At 40.3% G+C, this 17,450-nt stretch overlaps 1 protein-coding gene across 3 annotated transcripts in view; it reads right to left on the bottom strand.

The window, feature by feature from the left end:
* Window positions 1–2,401: 2,401 nt before the first annotated feature.
* Window positions 2,402–17,450, bottom strand: part of LOC121270915 (serine-rich coiled-coil domain-containing protein 2-like) — a 569,579-nt gene continuing 554,530 nt past the window's right edge. For 2 of the 3 annotated variants that reach the window (XM_041176518.1, XM_041176517.1), the window contains exon 10: window positions 2,402–6,986. In XM_041176518.1, coding sequence (XP_041032452.1) covers window positions 6,036–6,986 — 951 coding nt within the window. In that variant the 3' untranslated portion in view covers window positions 2,402–6,035. The remainder of the gene's footprint in view (window positions 6,987–17,450) is intronic. The other variant, XM_041176519.1, reaches the window with a different exon arrangement.

The following is a 17,450-nucleotide window of genomic DNA, read 5'->3' on the forward strand; positions in this document are numbered from 1 at the left end:
GAGATTACTTGGAGAGGTACTTGCAGTCAAAATGTGTTTGCATTAACTAGCTGTGGAGTAATAGAAAAAGGCATGGCCCACTTTGTAACTCTTAAGATCACTGAATCAAAAGCCATAACTTACATACATAACTGGGAGTTTAGGTACACAGCAACTCAAAATCTGGGATTTAAATGGCAGCAGCAACTTCACATGAAACACCCACCCTACTTTGTGGATTCAAAACCCACATCCAAATGAAATCTGATCCAAATACTTTTCACTTCCTGGCTTATGAGGTGTTGGCTCATGTTGAATGCTTCACTTCACAAGCCTTCATTCTGTATTGGTACTTGAATCACGGAGGAACTGAATGGAGGTGGTGTAAGTGGCTCAAAGGAACTGATTCTTGGGGTGATTAAATAATGTGTTCACACCATATATGTTGCAGAGATATGCAGGTTTTAATAATAATCAGCTTTGGAGTTCAGGCATTGGACTCAGCTCACCTGCCATGGTTCCCTGCTTCCATATAGATTTGCAATAATGGTTCGGGTTTGAGATGAAATTGAAGAAAACCCGTTTCTTGTCTGAACTGTGAAATCTGAAAATCTGTTGACGTGGAACCTGTTTGGTTTGGCAAGGTCAGAGTGTGTTGGCATAGTGAGAGAAGACATTCCAGAAACTGCTCTCTGCCACCACTTTCTGAGTCCCAGTTTAGGAGTTGGGGCTGGTTTACAATTAACACCTGAAAAGTTTATTCTCCCCACACCTCACCCTCTGTAAAGGACTGAGGAGCCTGGATTATAATGTTGTGCTATATCAGGATCGTGCATTGATCTCACTTGATAACACTAGCAAAACTAAGAGTCTCCCACTGTCAGAGCAACAAATGGGAAGATGAAGACATGGAGGAGGAGGGGTGGGTGAGTGTCAGGCAGTGAAGGCCAGCGGTAATGAACCTACTGCTGTTTTCTGTAGAGGCTCCTTAATTAGATGAGCCTGTAATTAGCCAGTTAAATACTGAATTGACAAAGTGTTTACTCTATATTTTCAGGCCAGAATTAATTAATCTTTCATTTTCTGGTTAGAGCAGATTAACTTTTGTAAATATTGGTTAATTGCCAGAGATGTCTCTTACCTTCGTGCTGACTGCTCATTCTCCCCTCATAGTTCAGACAAGAAATCTAACTAATGTAGAAAAATGCAAACATTGCAAAACACAACACAAACCACCCTATTTAAATATCACCACATACACAAACACACGCACAGTACAACAAAGGCAGCAACAACCTGATAACTGTCTGTTCATCAATGACTGCTCAATAGTTGAGAATGCCACTCGGGCTTTTTCCATCAGTTCTCCATCAACCAGATCTTTGGGTCAGACCTACCCAGTGGGACACCTGGGGAGGAGGAAGGGGTTACCTGCTCCTCTAACAAATAGTCAAGGAAGGATTTTTTTCAAATATGCATTTTTGAAATGCATTTCATTTTGGCTTGGTTAAGAGGGGCAGAGAATGGTTCACTGCAGGATTATCTCTATTCCAATTATGGGGAGGGATGAGAGAAAGGGGCTGGAGGTTGGAAACTAACTCTGAGTTTGATTTCTGCTTGGTATCATCAGTGACACTGGGAACTCTCCAGGATGGTCCTTTTGTATCGGATCAATGATAGATGCACGCAATAGGAAAAAAACGATGGAGAAATAAGAAATGTAATTTTTTTCCCCCAAGAAAGTCCTCTGATTAATGCTTCAAGCTGACAAATAGCTCAGGTAAACAGTCCAAACAAACAGACAGGATCAAAGCTGCCACATTTCTGTCAGACAATTTTATAATAAATTCAATTTGAACACTATCACAAGTTTAAATCATTTCCCTGTCTTCCCTGTAGTCTTTTTTTATCAAATCAAATAATCTTGTCATTAGAACAAGAGTTACTTATATTAAGGCTGCTGTGGTTACAATTCTCATTTAGATCTGTAACTGGGTGAAGAGGAGCTTGTACTTATGTGACACATTATGATGTCCCTTAGAAAACACTCCAAAGCATCTCACTTTATAATGAATTGCTTTGAAGCTCACTTCTGCACATAGTGAAATCCTACAAACAATGAGATGAATGACCATAAATTTGCTTCTTTTAGTCATGTCGGGAAAGTGCTTTTGGTCAGGACACCAGAACAGGCAGACAGAATTTTGGAAGAGTGTCTCAAAGGGTACCACCTTCAACAATGCTGCACTCCCTTGGTCCATTTAGGAAGAAGGCAGTTTGGGATTGTTCCCATAGTGGGGAATATTGGCAGCAAAATCTGGAGAAAGAATCTCTGTTATTTGCAGTAATATCATAAATGTCTTTATCAAGAACACTTCTGCAGGAAGCATCAAACAAAATAAATCTCTCTTGGACCTGGACATGTTGTTGCATCAGTTAATGCATTGCTTGTTTTAATCCATGACTCCGAAAAGGAAATAACTCATGGGTGATGTGAGTTTAGCTTACGTTTTATATTCACAAGAATTAAAACAGCTACCAGCACGAGCATGATCTTTTTATTCCCACCCCTCCAGGGTTTCCATGTTTCGAGCTGGATTTCAGTTTCCATTCTGGAGAAGAGTGATCAGGACTGGAAGAACTGCACGTTGTCCGTCTCCTGACTGAAACCGGAACCGCTGCTGGGGGCTATCGTTAGTACAGTGAGTCACCACATTCCTGTGCAATGATAACAGCACTTACCACCAAAAGTAATAAGCATTTCCAAGAACGAAAGCAGAAAACTGATAAATCCCATGTCTGGGTTGGTACCACTTGCTCAGCATAGGCACAGCTGTATGACATATAATTATTTAAAGTGCAACTCCTTGTTCATTTCATCTGGTATGCAGCTTCAAAGATTTAGTTGATAATTAATTTTGCATATACATATAAGAGTACTTTCTATACCTCATTTTGTTATTAACAACAGTATATATTGCACTTCAACACAGCAGTACATGTTTGACACAGAATTGATTATATTAGCAACTTATAAATCCGCAACGACCTGGGCAATATGCAACTTGTGAACACCTGTAATGAGGTATATTATCCGTATGCACACTATGTATATACTTACATCTAGGATTATATTCAAAATCTGAATGCAGTGCAGTGCCACTATTAGCAAGAGGAGTGATTACAATGTGACAAGCTTACATAGACACTTCTATTATAAATGTGGATAATGGAAATATAAAACTAAGGATAAGAGTGTATGACTTCCAAAAGGGGATTGAGTTTGTATCTCCGCACACTGGCCCAATAATCCCACCTTCTAATCCAGTCTGAGCTGAAGACTATACTTGGTCTGTACTCTGCATGTCCAATGTCACAGGGCATCAACCAGTATGACATAGAAACTCAGGAATGTAACAATTTAGATTTGATAGCATTCATACTTTCACCACTGCTACTTACACATACCATGCAGTTCCAATTGTCATGTATTTGACGTTTTAAGCCTAAATGAACCTTTACAGGATCTCAATTCTTGTCATATACCCCAGTTTGACTTTATATTTCTGCTATATTTTTAGACAAGAACTATACTTAGAGGAACAGTCCATGGTACCTAAGATAAATATTAAAAAGATGCAGCAAGAGTGGGGCAGTGAGATCAGGGTAGGGAAGCTGTGATGTGGAGCAAGCCTAAGCGTTGACTGGAGGATTGACTGGTCCCTTTTCAATGCTGAAACTTCTGACTTTACAATCACATTATAGCACTCTGAGTCTGAAGCTTGAATACAGCTTATTAAACAAAACTGAATTTAAATAACATTCACTTTTCCAGGTTTGCAAATGTGATCTGTGTCAGCAAAATATTTTCATATGTTAAAATAGAGACTGGGGGGGTCCGGCGGGGGTGGATTTTTTTTGCAATGAAATCAAGTGTAGCTGTAATGAGATAGGTTTAGTGGCAGACATGATGGGGTGGGTGAGTGGGGGTCAGTAGGAGATTTCCCCTAGTTGCAAAGTGACAATGTAAACGAGACAGTGGCCATTTATGCCCACCATGAGCTCTCTGTTTGAATCAAAATCTAAAAGGGATTTCACTCCAAAATAAGAGAGAGGAAAACTCAGCTCTGCATGTCCCACCATATGTCCAAAGTATGTGTGAGATTGAAGATATGTACATTAATATGGAGTGCAGCTTTGAAACAGCAGGACATATTCCCACAACGTGTGTGAAATCTTGCATGAAACCCTGGGACAATTTGTAAAGTCTGGTTTAATGGGAAGTGTAGATTTTGCCTTTCTTTCCCCACAATCCAAAAGTAAATGTTACCACATTAAGTAATTGGTTTGCTGTTTGAAACTGAGGCCACAGGTTTCATGTGATTTCTGTGAGCAGGGCCTGGGCTAGAATTTTGTTTTATATCAGCTGTAGTAATTGATTGCAGGAAACCATGAGCTCAACATTACAGTGAATGAGCTAGTAGAGGAGTGATGTTCAGATGACAGCAAAATGCCACCAACAAATTAAACATAAGAATTTTTGGTGTTTAGATTCAACAATTGTAAAATATCTTGGCCTTTCCTGAAATAACTGCAGCATCATTTGGTGATGTGAATGAACAACACTTTTCTCTGCCGTCAGAACCAGTGTACATGAGTGTTCTGCCCAGGATGTAGCATACCAAGATCATGCCATAGCAACATGGTTCCAAAGTCAGATACAGTTTGTCCAGCACATCAGTAATCTTGGAAAATCAGTGTGGGATCTTTAAATCCCCACACCATCTGCTTGCATTAACCTTTCTAAGGGAGGCTGTCAACTTAGTGTAGAGTTCTGTTCTGTGCACTTGTGTCTACTGGGAACTGGGCTGCAAGACTGTCTAAAAGATTCAGTGAAGCTCATTAAAAGCCATAAGAGGCAGGCATAGAAAAACTTCATACAGTGATTCTGGCCTGAATTTAAACCCACATCTATCAGGGTGAAAGTCAATGCCATGACCAAAGGCAGCATTTATATATGGTACTGAAAATCTATAATTGGTAATTTGCCATCAAGAAAACATATTTGTTGACAAGTGGCTGTTGCACAGCGACCAGTACATTGAAGAACCTGCATGCACAATTATTATGTGGGTGAGGAATTTCACCAAATTATCTTAATATTGCATCTTTCCCAGTCCACAGATGCAAGAGTTGTAATTTAGAATGTGCTCAGCGCCAGTTCAATTGGAAAGGACTATACTCATCCTTTCAGATATCTTTACTGAGATTTTGGCAATCTATCCTGAAGCACAATTATCTTCTCACTCTTTTTATATTCATGCATTAGATTTGATGTCCATTCTGTCCCTGAACGGCAATAGGCTTTTGGTGAAAATCCAGCAAATATGATTCCTGTACCAGGCATTGTAATGCAGAGTTTTATTTTATTACTTGTTTTAGAAACCTAGCCCTCCAGAATTTTAACTTAAATGTATTCTTAAGTTGTTGGCTCTAAACAAACAAAAATGTTGAACTTAGCCTGGCCATTTTAGATTGGGATGATCAGTTTCCCTGTAAAGCTCCTTCTGTTATTGTCTTCCCAATCACAAGATGCTCATGCAGACCAACTGAAATGTAGGACAACGGTATCATTCAACAATTAATATAATATTTGCTTTAAAGAAATTCTGCGCATCGTACCACCATCAACCTTTACACCTAAGTGATTCATGTCCAGGTCATTACAGATTCATAAACTGCTATACAGCTAACTATTCCACCAACCCACCCTGGCCAAATCATCCCTACTTCTGATCAAAATTTCCCACATCTGTAGCTTTGTATTCTCCCAAATAAAAAGGCCACAAATTGCAAATATAAACTGTCTCAAGAGCCTACAAATGGCCAAGTCTTTGACAGTAAATCAGTCAGGTTTGCAGGAGCTGTCTTTTAGAGTCAGGTCAATAGTGAGTAAAGTAAATTAGGCTAAATTGTCAACAGTTGCCAGCTCTAAACTGATGAAAGTTCATCCTGCAATGTAAATCATAGTGGAAATGTTTAATACCAGGTTTCAGTCAACCCTGGAAGTTGCAGTTTGAGGGATTGGATACATGCATCTTTGGTTGAGGAAGGCGAGAATGCCGGGCAGAAGTTGCAGATTTCTCTGGTTGGGAATTGTAACCCTGAACCTTTCGCAAATGGTCTTCTTGAAGTGACTGCTTTTTCTGTGGCTTGTTGGAAGCCAAGATCTCAAACTGGGATTCATCCTGGTGCTCGCTGGATCCAACATGCTGAGTCTCCTTGGCAAGTGACCCAGGATTCATCGAAAACACTGTAGTTTTAATGTTTAGAATTGGTGATGACAGGGATGGCGGTAGTTTAGATTTTCTCTTTTGCTGCTCATCTCTTTGTGTTGAAAGGTTGATGGGCACTGGTAGCCGGAGTTGACATTCCGATTCCTTTACATCTCTAATTGATGATTGAACTGAACTTTCTCCAGGGAAAAACTCTGGGTGAGAGACAGCAGCAGCAGCATTCTTTCTAGGTGTGGAGAGTGGAGAAGATTTCATTGTTGAAGTCTGGATCTTGGATTTGACACTTGGATCCCTGGAAGATCGACACTGTCTAAAAGCAAACCTGGGGCGACAGTTTTTATTTGTTGATTCTTCTGTAAAAACTGAACAGCTTGGTAAACTGGTCTGCTGCACTGAAACCTGACTATGCCCATGTTCCTTGGGTGGGGCATTTAGATTCTGTCTGGTCTTCTTGTACACTGCATGTTCTTGGACCTGCCTCTCGTTAGAGTCTCCAATCTTCTGTGGGGGTGGTTGAAGGAAGCTGAGTTTAGCTGAATCTGTCTCTGAGGAAACAGCAGCTTTTGCATTTTGGTTGGTTTGGCAGTAATTCTCACATGACGCACTCTCTATATACCTACTGCGGTCCTCGATATGGACTGGCTTTGCTATTTTTCCCATGTTGTGTTCTTTGGAGCTGCAGATGTGGCTGGAAGGCTGTAGTACCGGAGGCTGTTGGAAGAAAGAGAATTTTAGAACATATTAATCGTATTTCGCTTTTGCAAATAACAAAAACTCCTGGTAGGGGTCATGCTGGTTTGCTTTGCATTTCTGGACACCATGCAGGAGTTAAACTGAGGGTCTGAGAGAAGCACATGACACAAACAATGGATGAAACTGGAACAGTCATCCTGCAGAACTATAATGAAATCCTGAAGCAGATCACAGAGGGAAGGTTTGGAGGTATTGGATTTGGTAACTGTTGAATGATAAAGCAGCACACAGAATGAATAATAGAATTTGTTATAAACACCTGGTAACATACGAGCCTTGCCATGAGTAACATCCACCACAAATTAATATGGTTCAAAAGATTCAAGAGAAATGAGAATTAAAATTCTTACTCTTTAATTATATTGTATCACTGGGCTAAGAATCCAAGGGAATGTATGTGGTCAATATCCAGCTCAGCAACGAGAGAATTTGAATTCTGTTTTAAAATAATTTAGAAATAAAAATGAGCCAGGATTTTCCGGTCCCGCCAGCAATGAACATTATCGCAGGCGGAACTGAAAAATTTGGAGAGTGGCAAAAGTCCATAGACCTTAAGCCACTCTCCAAATTTTCTGGTTCCGCCTGCGACTATGCCACTGCTGGAAGGACCGGAAAATCCTGGTACTGGTCTCAGTAAAAGTGACCACGAAGCTGCCGGATTATCATAAAAACCCAACCAGTTCATTAATCTCCTTTTCAGAATGAAACTTGCCATCCTTACCCGGTCTGGCCTGTATGTGAGTCCTGTCCCACAACAGTGTGGCTTACATTAACTGCCCTCTGAAGTGGCCAAACAAACCACTCATAGTCACATCAAACCAGGACAAAGGTGGCAGCTCACCAGCATCTCCTCAGGACAACAAGAGATAGGCAGTAAACTCCAGCCTTGCCTAGAATGCCCACAGCACAGGATCATCCTCAGGAATCTCCTGTGGCATTGCTTCTGGCAAGTCAAACATTACAATTTTTTAATATGCTGCCAAGATTGCCAAACTGTGTAGTTCATAGCATGTTAATGCAACATGTTTTATTAGTCTGCTATTTAAAGGCCACAAAATCTAGTTGGTTTAAATGAGCATTCCCTGAGGTCTAATTGTTTCTCATCAGGGGAATTTGTAGATCAGCAGGTGCTTGTAAATTTGTAACTCCAGGTCAGGAGAAACCAGGGTCTTTTGTACCTTGACACCTTAAAGCCTTTGCGTAAAGTCCTTTCGTTATATGATGTTTTCTGGTCCTTTAACCAGTGTTACGTGAAAGGTTATTTGAATTTCCAGGCGTGTTAATATCTGATCAATTTGGCACTTGCATTGAGGAACATTTCAGAATGATTGGACACTGGGATGAGGACAGGCCCAGGGCTCAGAGTGCCCAGAAACACAATGGGCATTTGTAATTTTATTGTGTAAGCTTCACAAAAATGGGCAAATATATTAGTGATTCCTGACTGAGAAGTTAGACAAGAGTACAGAAGACTCCAGTAATTCTGATTATACTTAAGCCCATTCTCATTAGGCCTAACTAGACTTTTTTTGCTGGTCTATGGCACTAAAGTGAGTTGGTTACATTGCTTCTTTGGCTAAAAATTACAATTTACACAGGGCTCAACTCCAATTCTTCTCATGGATTGTGATATTGAAGTATTGAACATTATTTGTGTATTAAAATGCTTCCTGATGCAGATCATAACAGATAACTCGGATTCATTCAATACAACCTCCATTGAAAGGCATTTTCTGCTGTGTAGTATTTGTCACCAGCTACAGACTACACTTCCAATTTCATGTTGGAAATACACAGCATGTCTGACAGCATCTGTCAAGAGAAGAGATAGGTTAATGTTTTTGTTCTAAGGCTATTTCAGAACTCACAAAGGGCTAAAGCTGAAACCATTAACTTATCTTTCCTCTTTAAAGGCCACCTGGCAGACTAGCTGTATATTTCCAGCGTTCTGCAGTTTTGATTCAGGGTTCCAATATTTATAGCTCTTTATATATCAGCTTCTGGTTTTCTGTTGCAAACTAGGATTTAAGTTGTGAAGGTGAATATGCCAAGGCATCACAGGCTTGTGAACATTTACTTATTTATGACTGAATATCTCATGGCTTTGCTCATTTTGTTGTTGCAGACCAAAAAGCTGCTGGGCCAGAGTCACCCATAGCACAACAGGAGGACTGAGTAGCACAGATTATTGCTTTGTCTACCTTAGAGCATGCATTACAGTTACACTTTAGGCATCGCCCAATGTCACAAACATGTGACAACAGGAAGTAAGCGTGACAGAGAAGTCTGAATAATTTTAATATCAGTGTTTTATTATAGCACCTCACCTGGGAAAGGTGGAGTGAAGGTATGAATAAACACTCTGAGGGTGGGTGCTGTTAATCAACCTATGACTCATTTATGCTGACAAACTGAACCAATTATGTACAAGAGAGAGTACGATTGGCCACTGTAAAGTTCCTAAATGAGCTATTTCGAGCTTGGCACTGGGACCACACTGGCCTCGACAATTCAGGCAGGAAGAATTTAAGTAGCCCATCTGTAAATCCAAGCATTCTGAAGACATGGCTGCTCAACAGGCAGATGGTGCACCTCCTCCGAGACCCCTTTCCCCAGGTTTTCTCCCCTGCTCTGTGCATCCTCTCCAAGCGTGTCAAAATAAAAACTCCTGCACAAGCTTTGATCATGCACCAATTGAATGTTTTTTTCACAATGCTGCCCTAGGACAATAAATGAGGTGAGTTCATTGACTCATTGGTGATACTAAAACTTCTTTCATTGGCCCTACCAAGGTTCAATCTTGTGTCATTGCACTGGAGTGTTCATCATAAGGGCTGAGAGAGTTGGGGGGGATATATTAGCATGGATGAAGTGTTGGTCAACAGACAGGAAGCAAAAATAAGGATAATAGGGCATTTTCAAGTTGGCAGACTGCAACTGCGGAGTGGCCTGAGGGTAAGCTGGGGCCTCAGCTATTTGCAATCTATATTAATGCCTTAGACATAGAAACAGAAAGTAATGGATCTATGTTTGCTGACAATGCAAACCTGGGTGGGAATGCAAGCTGTGAGGAAGACACAAAGAGGTATGGACAAGTTAAGGGAGTGGGCAACAAGTAATGTGGAGAAGTGTCATTCACAGTATGGTCACCAGAACAGGTTTTCCAGACTGGTTGTGAGCTGCACTACAAATTCCTCTCTTTGGATGGGTTTTCAAGGGTGAGATATTGATCTTCTTCCTCTTGGGCCTTTGGCCTTAGATGTCTAAGTGCCAGGTGGATGTTCGTCATTGATTGAACAAGTCAATGATCTGTCCAGTTGGTATCGGTTCCCTGCATGGATTACTGACTTCTTTGTTTTTTAGTGCGAGACTTGGGGGGTCTTTGTGAATGTGACATTTGAGTCCAATGGTCAGCCTCAAAGTTTTATATAAACCAATTCATCCCCTGTGGTATTGTCAACAGGAAGTCTTGGGTCTGGACCTAGGGATGCAATGTTTACCTACCATCCTGGATTGTCCCTTTTGGTCTATCGCTCAGGTGGGTCCTGTATGCAAGTTGCCTAAATGGGCAAATCATGAGGACAATTGGGGACTCACTATTGTTTGAGTCGTCCCTTCTTTAGCAGCTGCACAGCTCCTCCCCAGGTTATATGACGTAGGATTATACAGGATATCTGACACAGAAACAGGCTGCTCATGTCCAGTTTCCCCTTAAATGTATCTATCCTATTCGCTTCAACTACACCCCATGATACTGAGTTCCACATTCTCCCCACTCGCTGGGTAAAGAAGTTACTCCTGAATTCCCTATTGGATTTCTTGGTGACTCTCTCTCATATTGACAGCCTCTGGTCACGCTCTTCCTCACAAGAGGCAACATTCTCTCTATCCACTCTACCAAAAACTTTAATAATTTTAAAGGCCTCAGAGTTAGGTCAGCCTTCTTTCTTCAAGAGAAAAGAGACCCAGTCTATCAATCCTTTCCTGATCTGTATATCCATATATTTCTGGTATTGTCCTTGTAAATCTTCTCTGTACCCTCTCCAGTGCCTCTACATCCTTTTTATAATATGGCGACCATACTCCAGTGTGTTCTAACCAAGGTTTGATACAAGTTTATGATAACATTTCAATTTTATTGTATTCTAGTTAGAAAGATAGCGCTGAAAAAAAACTTGCAATTTTTCTCAGATGGTTTAGTTTTGTTAGTGTAACACCTAATGTGCATCAGATATGCTCAAAAATGTTATAATGTTGGATACATGTATGAAATCAGTCAATTTCCTGCACTTCAGCAATCCTCTAATACAATAAGATGCCCTGAATACTGTCTCTCAGGTATAAAGTAGATTAGTAATTCCACATAGTTCTCTGGCTGACTTCCCCCAGTGAGCATTCAGCCTTTGTGACAGGTTAAGTTTAAGAGCTAAATATTATAACTGCTCTCAGGGAAATCCATAAATCCCACCATGGGAGAAGCAGCTCATTTATAGAAAACTCTAAAGATGCTTCTCATACTTCAAATGTCAGATTTCAAATGCCATCCAATAAACTCTGATCACCAACCTGAATTTGTATCACACTCTATCATGCAGTAAATATCCAACATCCTTGGTGGGAGAAAACTTGCATATTTGGCAAAGTTAGAGAGAGATGAGCTTGTTAAGGGATTGGTGAGTGAAGATGAGAATGGTGAATTCAATGTGCAGAATGGAGGTCAGTGGGGTAGGTTATTCAGGGTGATGAACACAACAGTAATATTGTGCACTATATCCTCAACATCACACAAGAGAATGGCATAGGCATCTCTTCTTAATGGAATGGCTAAGAATGGGTTTTGTCAAATTGACAGGGCAGTTACATTAATCTGGGGATCCTTTTAAAGCTCTATCTTTACCTGGATTATTCTGAGAATCAACATGTGTTTCTGTGAATTCTTCACTTCCCTGTAAAAATATGGCTTCAACTATACAACAGATCCTAGTTACTAGGCCCAGAAGTGAAGGAACTGTGACTTGACTTCAAGATACTAACTGTCCGAGTAACTCCTTCCATAGCCACATTTCACCGTTATTGCACTGCTCCCCTCCAGTGGTATGTCCCTGCACACACACTTCAGAGCTTAGACACCAAGTTACTTCCTGCCTCCATTCCCTCTGTAGGTCCTTCTTCGGTCAGAGCATGTTGAACTGCCTCTGCAGATCCTTCATCTCCTCCCTCTTTGCCTTCAAAACTCTCTTCAATCACATGCCTTTGCTGTCCTAACCCTCGTTACCCTCCCTTCCTTTCTGCTCAGTATCCACCATCACTCCTCCATTTTAGAAAGCTCCTTGAGGGGTCTCTCCCACGAGGAGCAGTCTAAAAATTAAAGCTGTTGGAAAATAAACACTTCCTGACTACCACATTTGTTAATCAACCAAAGTCAAGGGTAAACACAAACAACAGGCAATCAGAACAAGTGCGATGAAGTCTTGTTGTTTATAGGGACTTCTTAGCTGCTTAATTTCTCATGAACAACACTAGGAACATAAGCCTTTGCTGCTTATAAGCAGATGGTTTAGTAACAAGTTATTGCAGATGCCAGATTCAAGCCCGTTGAGAATTTCTACACAGAAAACAATTTAAAGGCTAACTGTTTATGGCATTCTCACTACGGCACTGAGTTCTGACAAGTGGTCATTCTTAAAGTGTTGATCTCGCAGCTTCTTGAATGTCTTTGAGATGCTTATTTTGGGGGCACAGCTGAAAGGTTAACTTCAAATGTTGACAGATCTGCTGTGTCTATCTCGCATATTCGGCTTTTATTTCCAATTTCACTCAGTTTTTCTTTTTATCCATAAAGATTAACATAAAGATATTGAAACACAAAGGAATTTACCTGCTAAGCAAATCAAAGCCCAACAAGGAAAAGCCGTGTGCTCCGCCCAGAGCCTTTTCTATCACAGACTGACTCTCCCCCAGCCCGACAACCACCCCCACTGGACAACCCCTCAGACTCCTCTCATATTCTGTGCTCACTGAACTGTCCAGTTTCCAGCAGCTGAGATCAGAAAGTGTTTCAGTGTAGGAATATCAGCTGCTTCTTAAAGGTGATGAAACTTGCCTTTTCATTAGTGTTCTCAGTAGTGTCTGGGTGGAATAAATTTGATGGAAACACACATTTGAAGAATTTCAATTAATGTGTTGGAGGATGAATGTTATAACAATCACTGGCTTGTTAGAACCATGTCCCCTTGCTTGGATGTTGTCGGTCTGCGAATGGTACTAACTATTTTGAGCAGTATTATAAAAATTTCACATTGAACTGTTCAATTTCAATCACTCCAAATCTATTAGAAAATTAGCAGTTAAGGCAGTAGAATAGCGATTGTTTAATTAGCTTAAATTCTGTTCTTGTAGATTTGTTTTTTGTGTAAAATTCACTGCTGTCAGTCTTGGAGCTGCTAGAGAACAATTTTAATAAGGTCTGTACAGGGATGGGGATCACAGAGGAGGTAATGTAAACTACCATTTACATACAGAATTTCAACGAACAGACAGGTGCACTCCATCCATCCTGAACCCGCTCCAGTAAATTAACAGCCTGTTGAACCCCCACTGTTCAATGGTAAGAAGCTCCCTGCATTGAGAAAATGAATCTACTCAGCAAACAGATGTCTGCCTTTTATCAACTAAATTGTGAAGGCTGGAGATAAGGTTGTGTAAAAAATTTTCTAACATCAGATGAGCATTCTTGAACAGGCAAATTACACTTCCAAAACACTTCTGACATTATTCTGTTGTACTGACAATATCACCAATCAAAATATGGGCCAATGCTAAAAAGCATATTTATCAACTCGGAAATCAGCAACTAGGAGCTCAAATTATTTTCCTAATTTAAAAAAATGTTTCCTTAAATGTGATCTTGGGATGCCACGTAACTCTCATTACGTTCAGGAGGAAAATTTTTGCATTAGTCCCATTAAGGATTGAGATTTTTAAAATCTCTCCATGTCACAGGAACAGTTGTGTTTTGTCTCCATGTTAAGGTGCACATACATACCCTCCTAGTTAGTTGGTATTTCTGGTATAAAAGCAGAGAATGTTGAAAACAGGCACAGGTTCATTTGTATCCAAAAGAGAAAATTGATTTGTGCTTTTGATGTTTGATCTTTTGCAATGAAGGTTTCAGAAGGTTTTACAACCAGTTTTGTTTTTAATTGAGTTTTTCCTATTTGCTGTTTCCTTTTTGATCCATACTGATTGAAAAGTCACTGACATGCAAATGAAAGTGAACTATCATTTTTGGGCCATACCTATGCAGTATTTCATAAATTACCAGTTCCCGATTTCAATCTCTGGAGGGGAATAACAATTTAGCATTACTGAGCCAAAGCTGTTCCTAGCTGCTGCTTTCAATCCCCTCATGGCTGGTTTAGACCAGGAGCAATTACCCATCCAAACCCTTGGGAAAATGAGGAAGGGAAGAAAACACTTCACTGTTCTTCCCGCAATGAGCAGACATGCTGCAAGGGTCTCCTTGTTATCTAGTATTTTGGAATCTGACTCAGGATTTTTGCTCTGTGCCCCAATCCTCCAAAAAAGGATAAACCATTTATGGAGAGTGTTTTTTTGAGCAATAAAACATCCAAAGGGTTATGGTGGAGGCAGTGGATGGAGGGGTAAAAAATTAGGGGAGGGAGGAAGCTGAAAGTATGGTTAAAGCAAGAAATGATTTTGAAGGTGGTGGAGTTAGGGAGCAACACAGAAAGGTTGATGATGTGAACAGGGTGCAGAGTGTGACTCTGACAGTGCAACAGCAGGAGTGGGAAAAAAGAAACAGACCAGAATGTTTCTGAATGGCCCACAGATGTTGAAAATCAATAACATACTTGCTTAACATGCTGTTTAGAAAATAAGTTATTTAACAGCAGTGTGGCTAAGTTGTGGTTTTGTGTCCTTGGGGAAGGCTCAATAGTTTTCTCCTACGCTGTTCATACTTATAATTACTTTAACACTGAACTTTGACAAGATACAAACCTATAAGAAAGAGAAAGAGAGCAGTGTAGCAGCTGAGCAATTGTGGTTGGATGATAGTATTTTTAGCATTGGGGCAGAGATATGGTCTTCACCATGCGTGATGGAAAGAACAGTTTGGCATTAACCCGTCTTGGCTTCCGTGTCATTGGCTGTCTCTAATCAGAATCATAAAAACATCAAACCTTATTCATTACACAATCTAGGCAGTTAGAAAAAAAACTTCATTCTTGAGCACATGGAGTCAAGATCTAGGTTGAAAAGATATTAAACTTGATGAATTTGTCATAATCACTTTCTGACCTTCTGCAGCTACCCGGAGAAAATATTCCAGGACCACATTTTGACTTCTCCAATTGGTTAGTTTTCATCCTCAGATTTGGGAGGTAGATGAGTGGCTGGTTTGCAGCCTGGAATGGAAACTACCCAATCGATTCCCATTTCTACTCAAATCAACCGATATGAAAATCTATGTCGGGTGGGTGATCTGTGCCACCATCTGACCAAAGTCGGCAAAAATAGCCCGAAACACCTTTTCGATTCACCTCTTGAAATACCTCCATCTAGATTCTTAATATTGTGGAGTTATCCTCTGTGCTCCTTCCTGTGCTATGGGATTGCTTGGGATGAAGCAAGGGATGAAAACTCCAAATGGATTAGAGAACCAGAGGTGGGAACTTTGACTAATACATAGTCTCACTATCTGTACATATTCTATGAGAATATAATGGACAAACTTATTGAATGATAAGATGACTCAGTTGAGGAAATCAGGTATCATCATAAACAGCATAAAACATGTGTGGTTTACACTGCTCATCTGAGCAGAAGTTACATTTCTGCCTTAATTCACTGTGATAGTGGGTGTGATGCACATTAACACATTTTATTTTCAATGTCAACTGCTTCGAGTGCTCAGTGCAATTTTTCTACAGCAGTTGTAGGGTCTGATTATATAACGTTATAATGTAGAATCTGCTATAATATAGCAGGTAATTTCTCACAGTAAATTTCAGCGAGTACATATTCCAGGACACATTACACATGTGCACACAGACTGAACCAGCCATTTCATCAAACAGCTACCAAATGGCATACAGCTTTGTGCATGCAGGGTTGTGCCACACATGCAGCATGCAATAAGCAGTGATTATATTGCATTGTACCATACCACGCCTTATCATAGAAGTAATGGATAACATCCTCAACTCCTTGCATCAGCCAATGAGAAGGGAGAGACAGAGAAAGACAAGGACATGGGCAGTGACATCACAAATGGTGAACTGTATTAATCAGAGCATTGGATAACATTGCAGTTACCAAAAAAAAAATTAATTGACCTTTTAACTTAGAAAATGTCCATTTTGTAAGTAAAGTTTTCACAAAGGGTTTGTATTTGTAGCCTGACATAGCACGTGTAGTATGGTCCTCCCTGTGTGGTGTAATGCTCAGTATCCCTAGCTCACTGGGTGATGCTGTATGGCATTTCAAGCTCCCGTGTATGGAGGTCACCTGTCTAATGGACTATTAACAACTTATTGTATACCATTTACTGTGTAATTTATTGCTCTGTATATAGGCTCCCCTGCAAAATACTCTCCTGAGTGCAGAGGTCCCTTGTGTAATGTGCATGTGTAGGTGTAAAACATCCTGGCCAATGTATTACTGCACAGTGCACAACCCTCATTTAATTGTACTCATTTCAGTAAATATCTGTGTTTCAGAATGCACTAACCTTCCATATTGCCCAGGAGTTGGATCACGGGAGCATTATTTCTACTTGTAACTCGCAATAGCCACTAGTAACATTAGTAAAAGCAAAACACATAGCATTAGTCCTCTACCTTCAAGCCCTCAGTGTGGATAGTCCCAGCATTTCACTGTCTCACTCACCGCTGCCTCTTGGGAAGCGAAGTTACTTCAGGTGTCTTTTTTAAAAGCTTTATTTGGGAAGGAATGAGTAACTGAGCCTTTTTTATTTGTGTTTTCTGAGCACTGCTGTGGAGATTACCAGGGCACAAACAGTACTGGTGTGATGTTTTATAACTTCACAATTATTGTCCAACAGATAAGTTACATTGCAAACATGACAACTAGTGTCATTTAAGGGACAGAAAACTAGAATTGTGCACTCCTCTTAACCAAGTTACTAATTCCTCAAAACATTTTATTTTAATATCCAATTGACTCCACTTAAATGAAGACCTGAAAATAATAAAATGGACTATTTTCACCCCTTTTTCCAAGTTATTGACTAAGCACAGCCAAAAACTGGGTCGAGGTTTGCACCACAGCCTCTGTTTATGTTGTGTTGGACCAGTTGTTGAATGACACATGGACTTCAGAGGGCAGATGCTCTCCTTTAGTCTCCATTGCTCTCATAGCAACATTTAACTGGTAAAT

The sequence above is a fragment of the Carcharodon carcharias genome, chromosome 28 (assembly GCF_017639515.1).
Source record: "Carcharodon carcharias isolate sCarCar2 chromosome 28, sCarCar2.pri, whole genome shotgun sequence".
Taxonomy (NCBI): Eukaryota; Metazoa; Chordata; class Chondrichthyes; order Lamniformes; family Lamnidae; genus Carcharodon; species Carcharodon carcharias.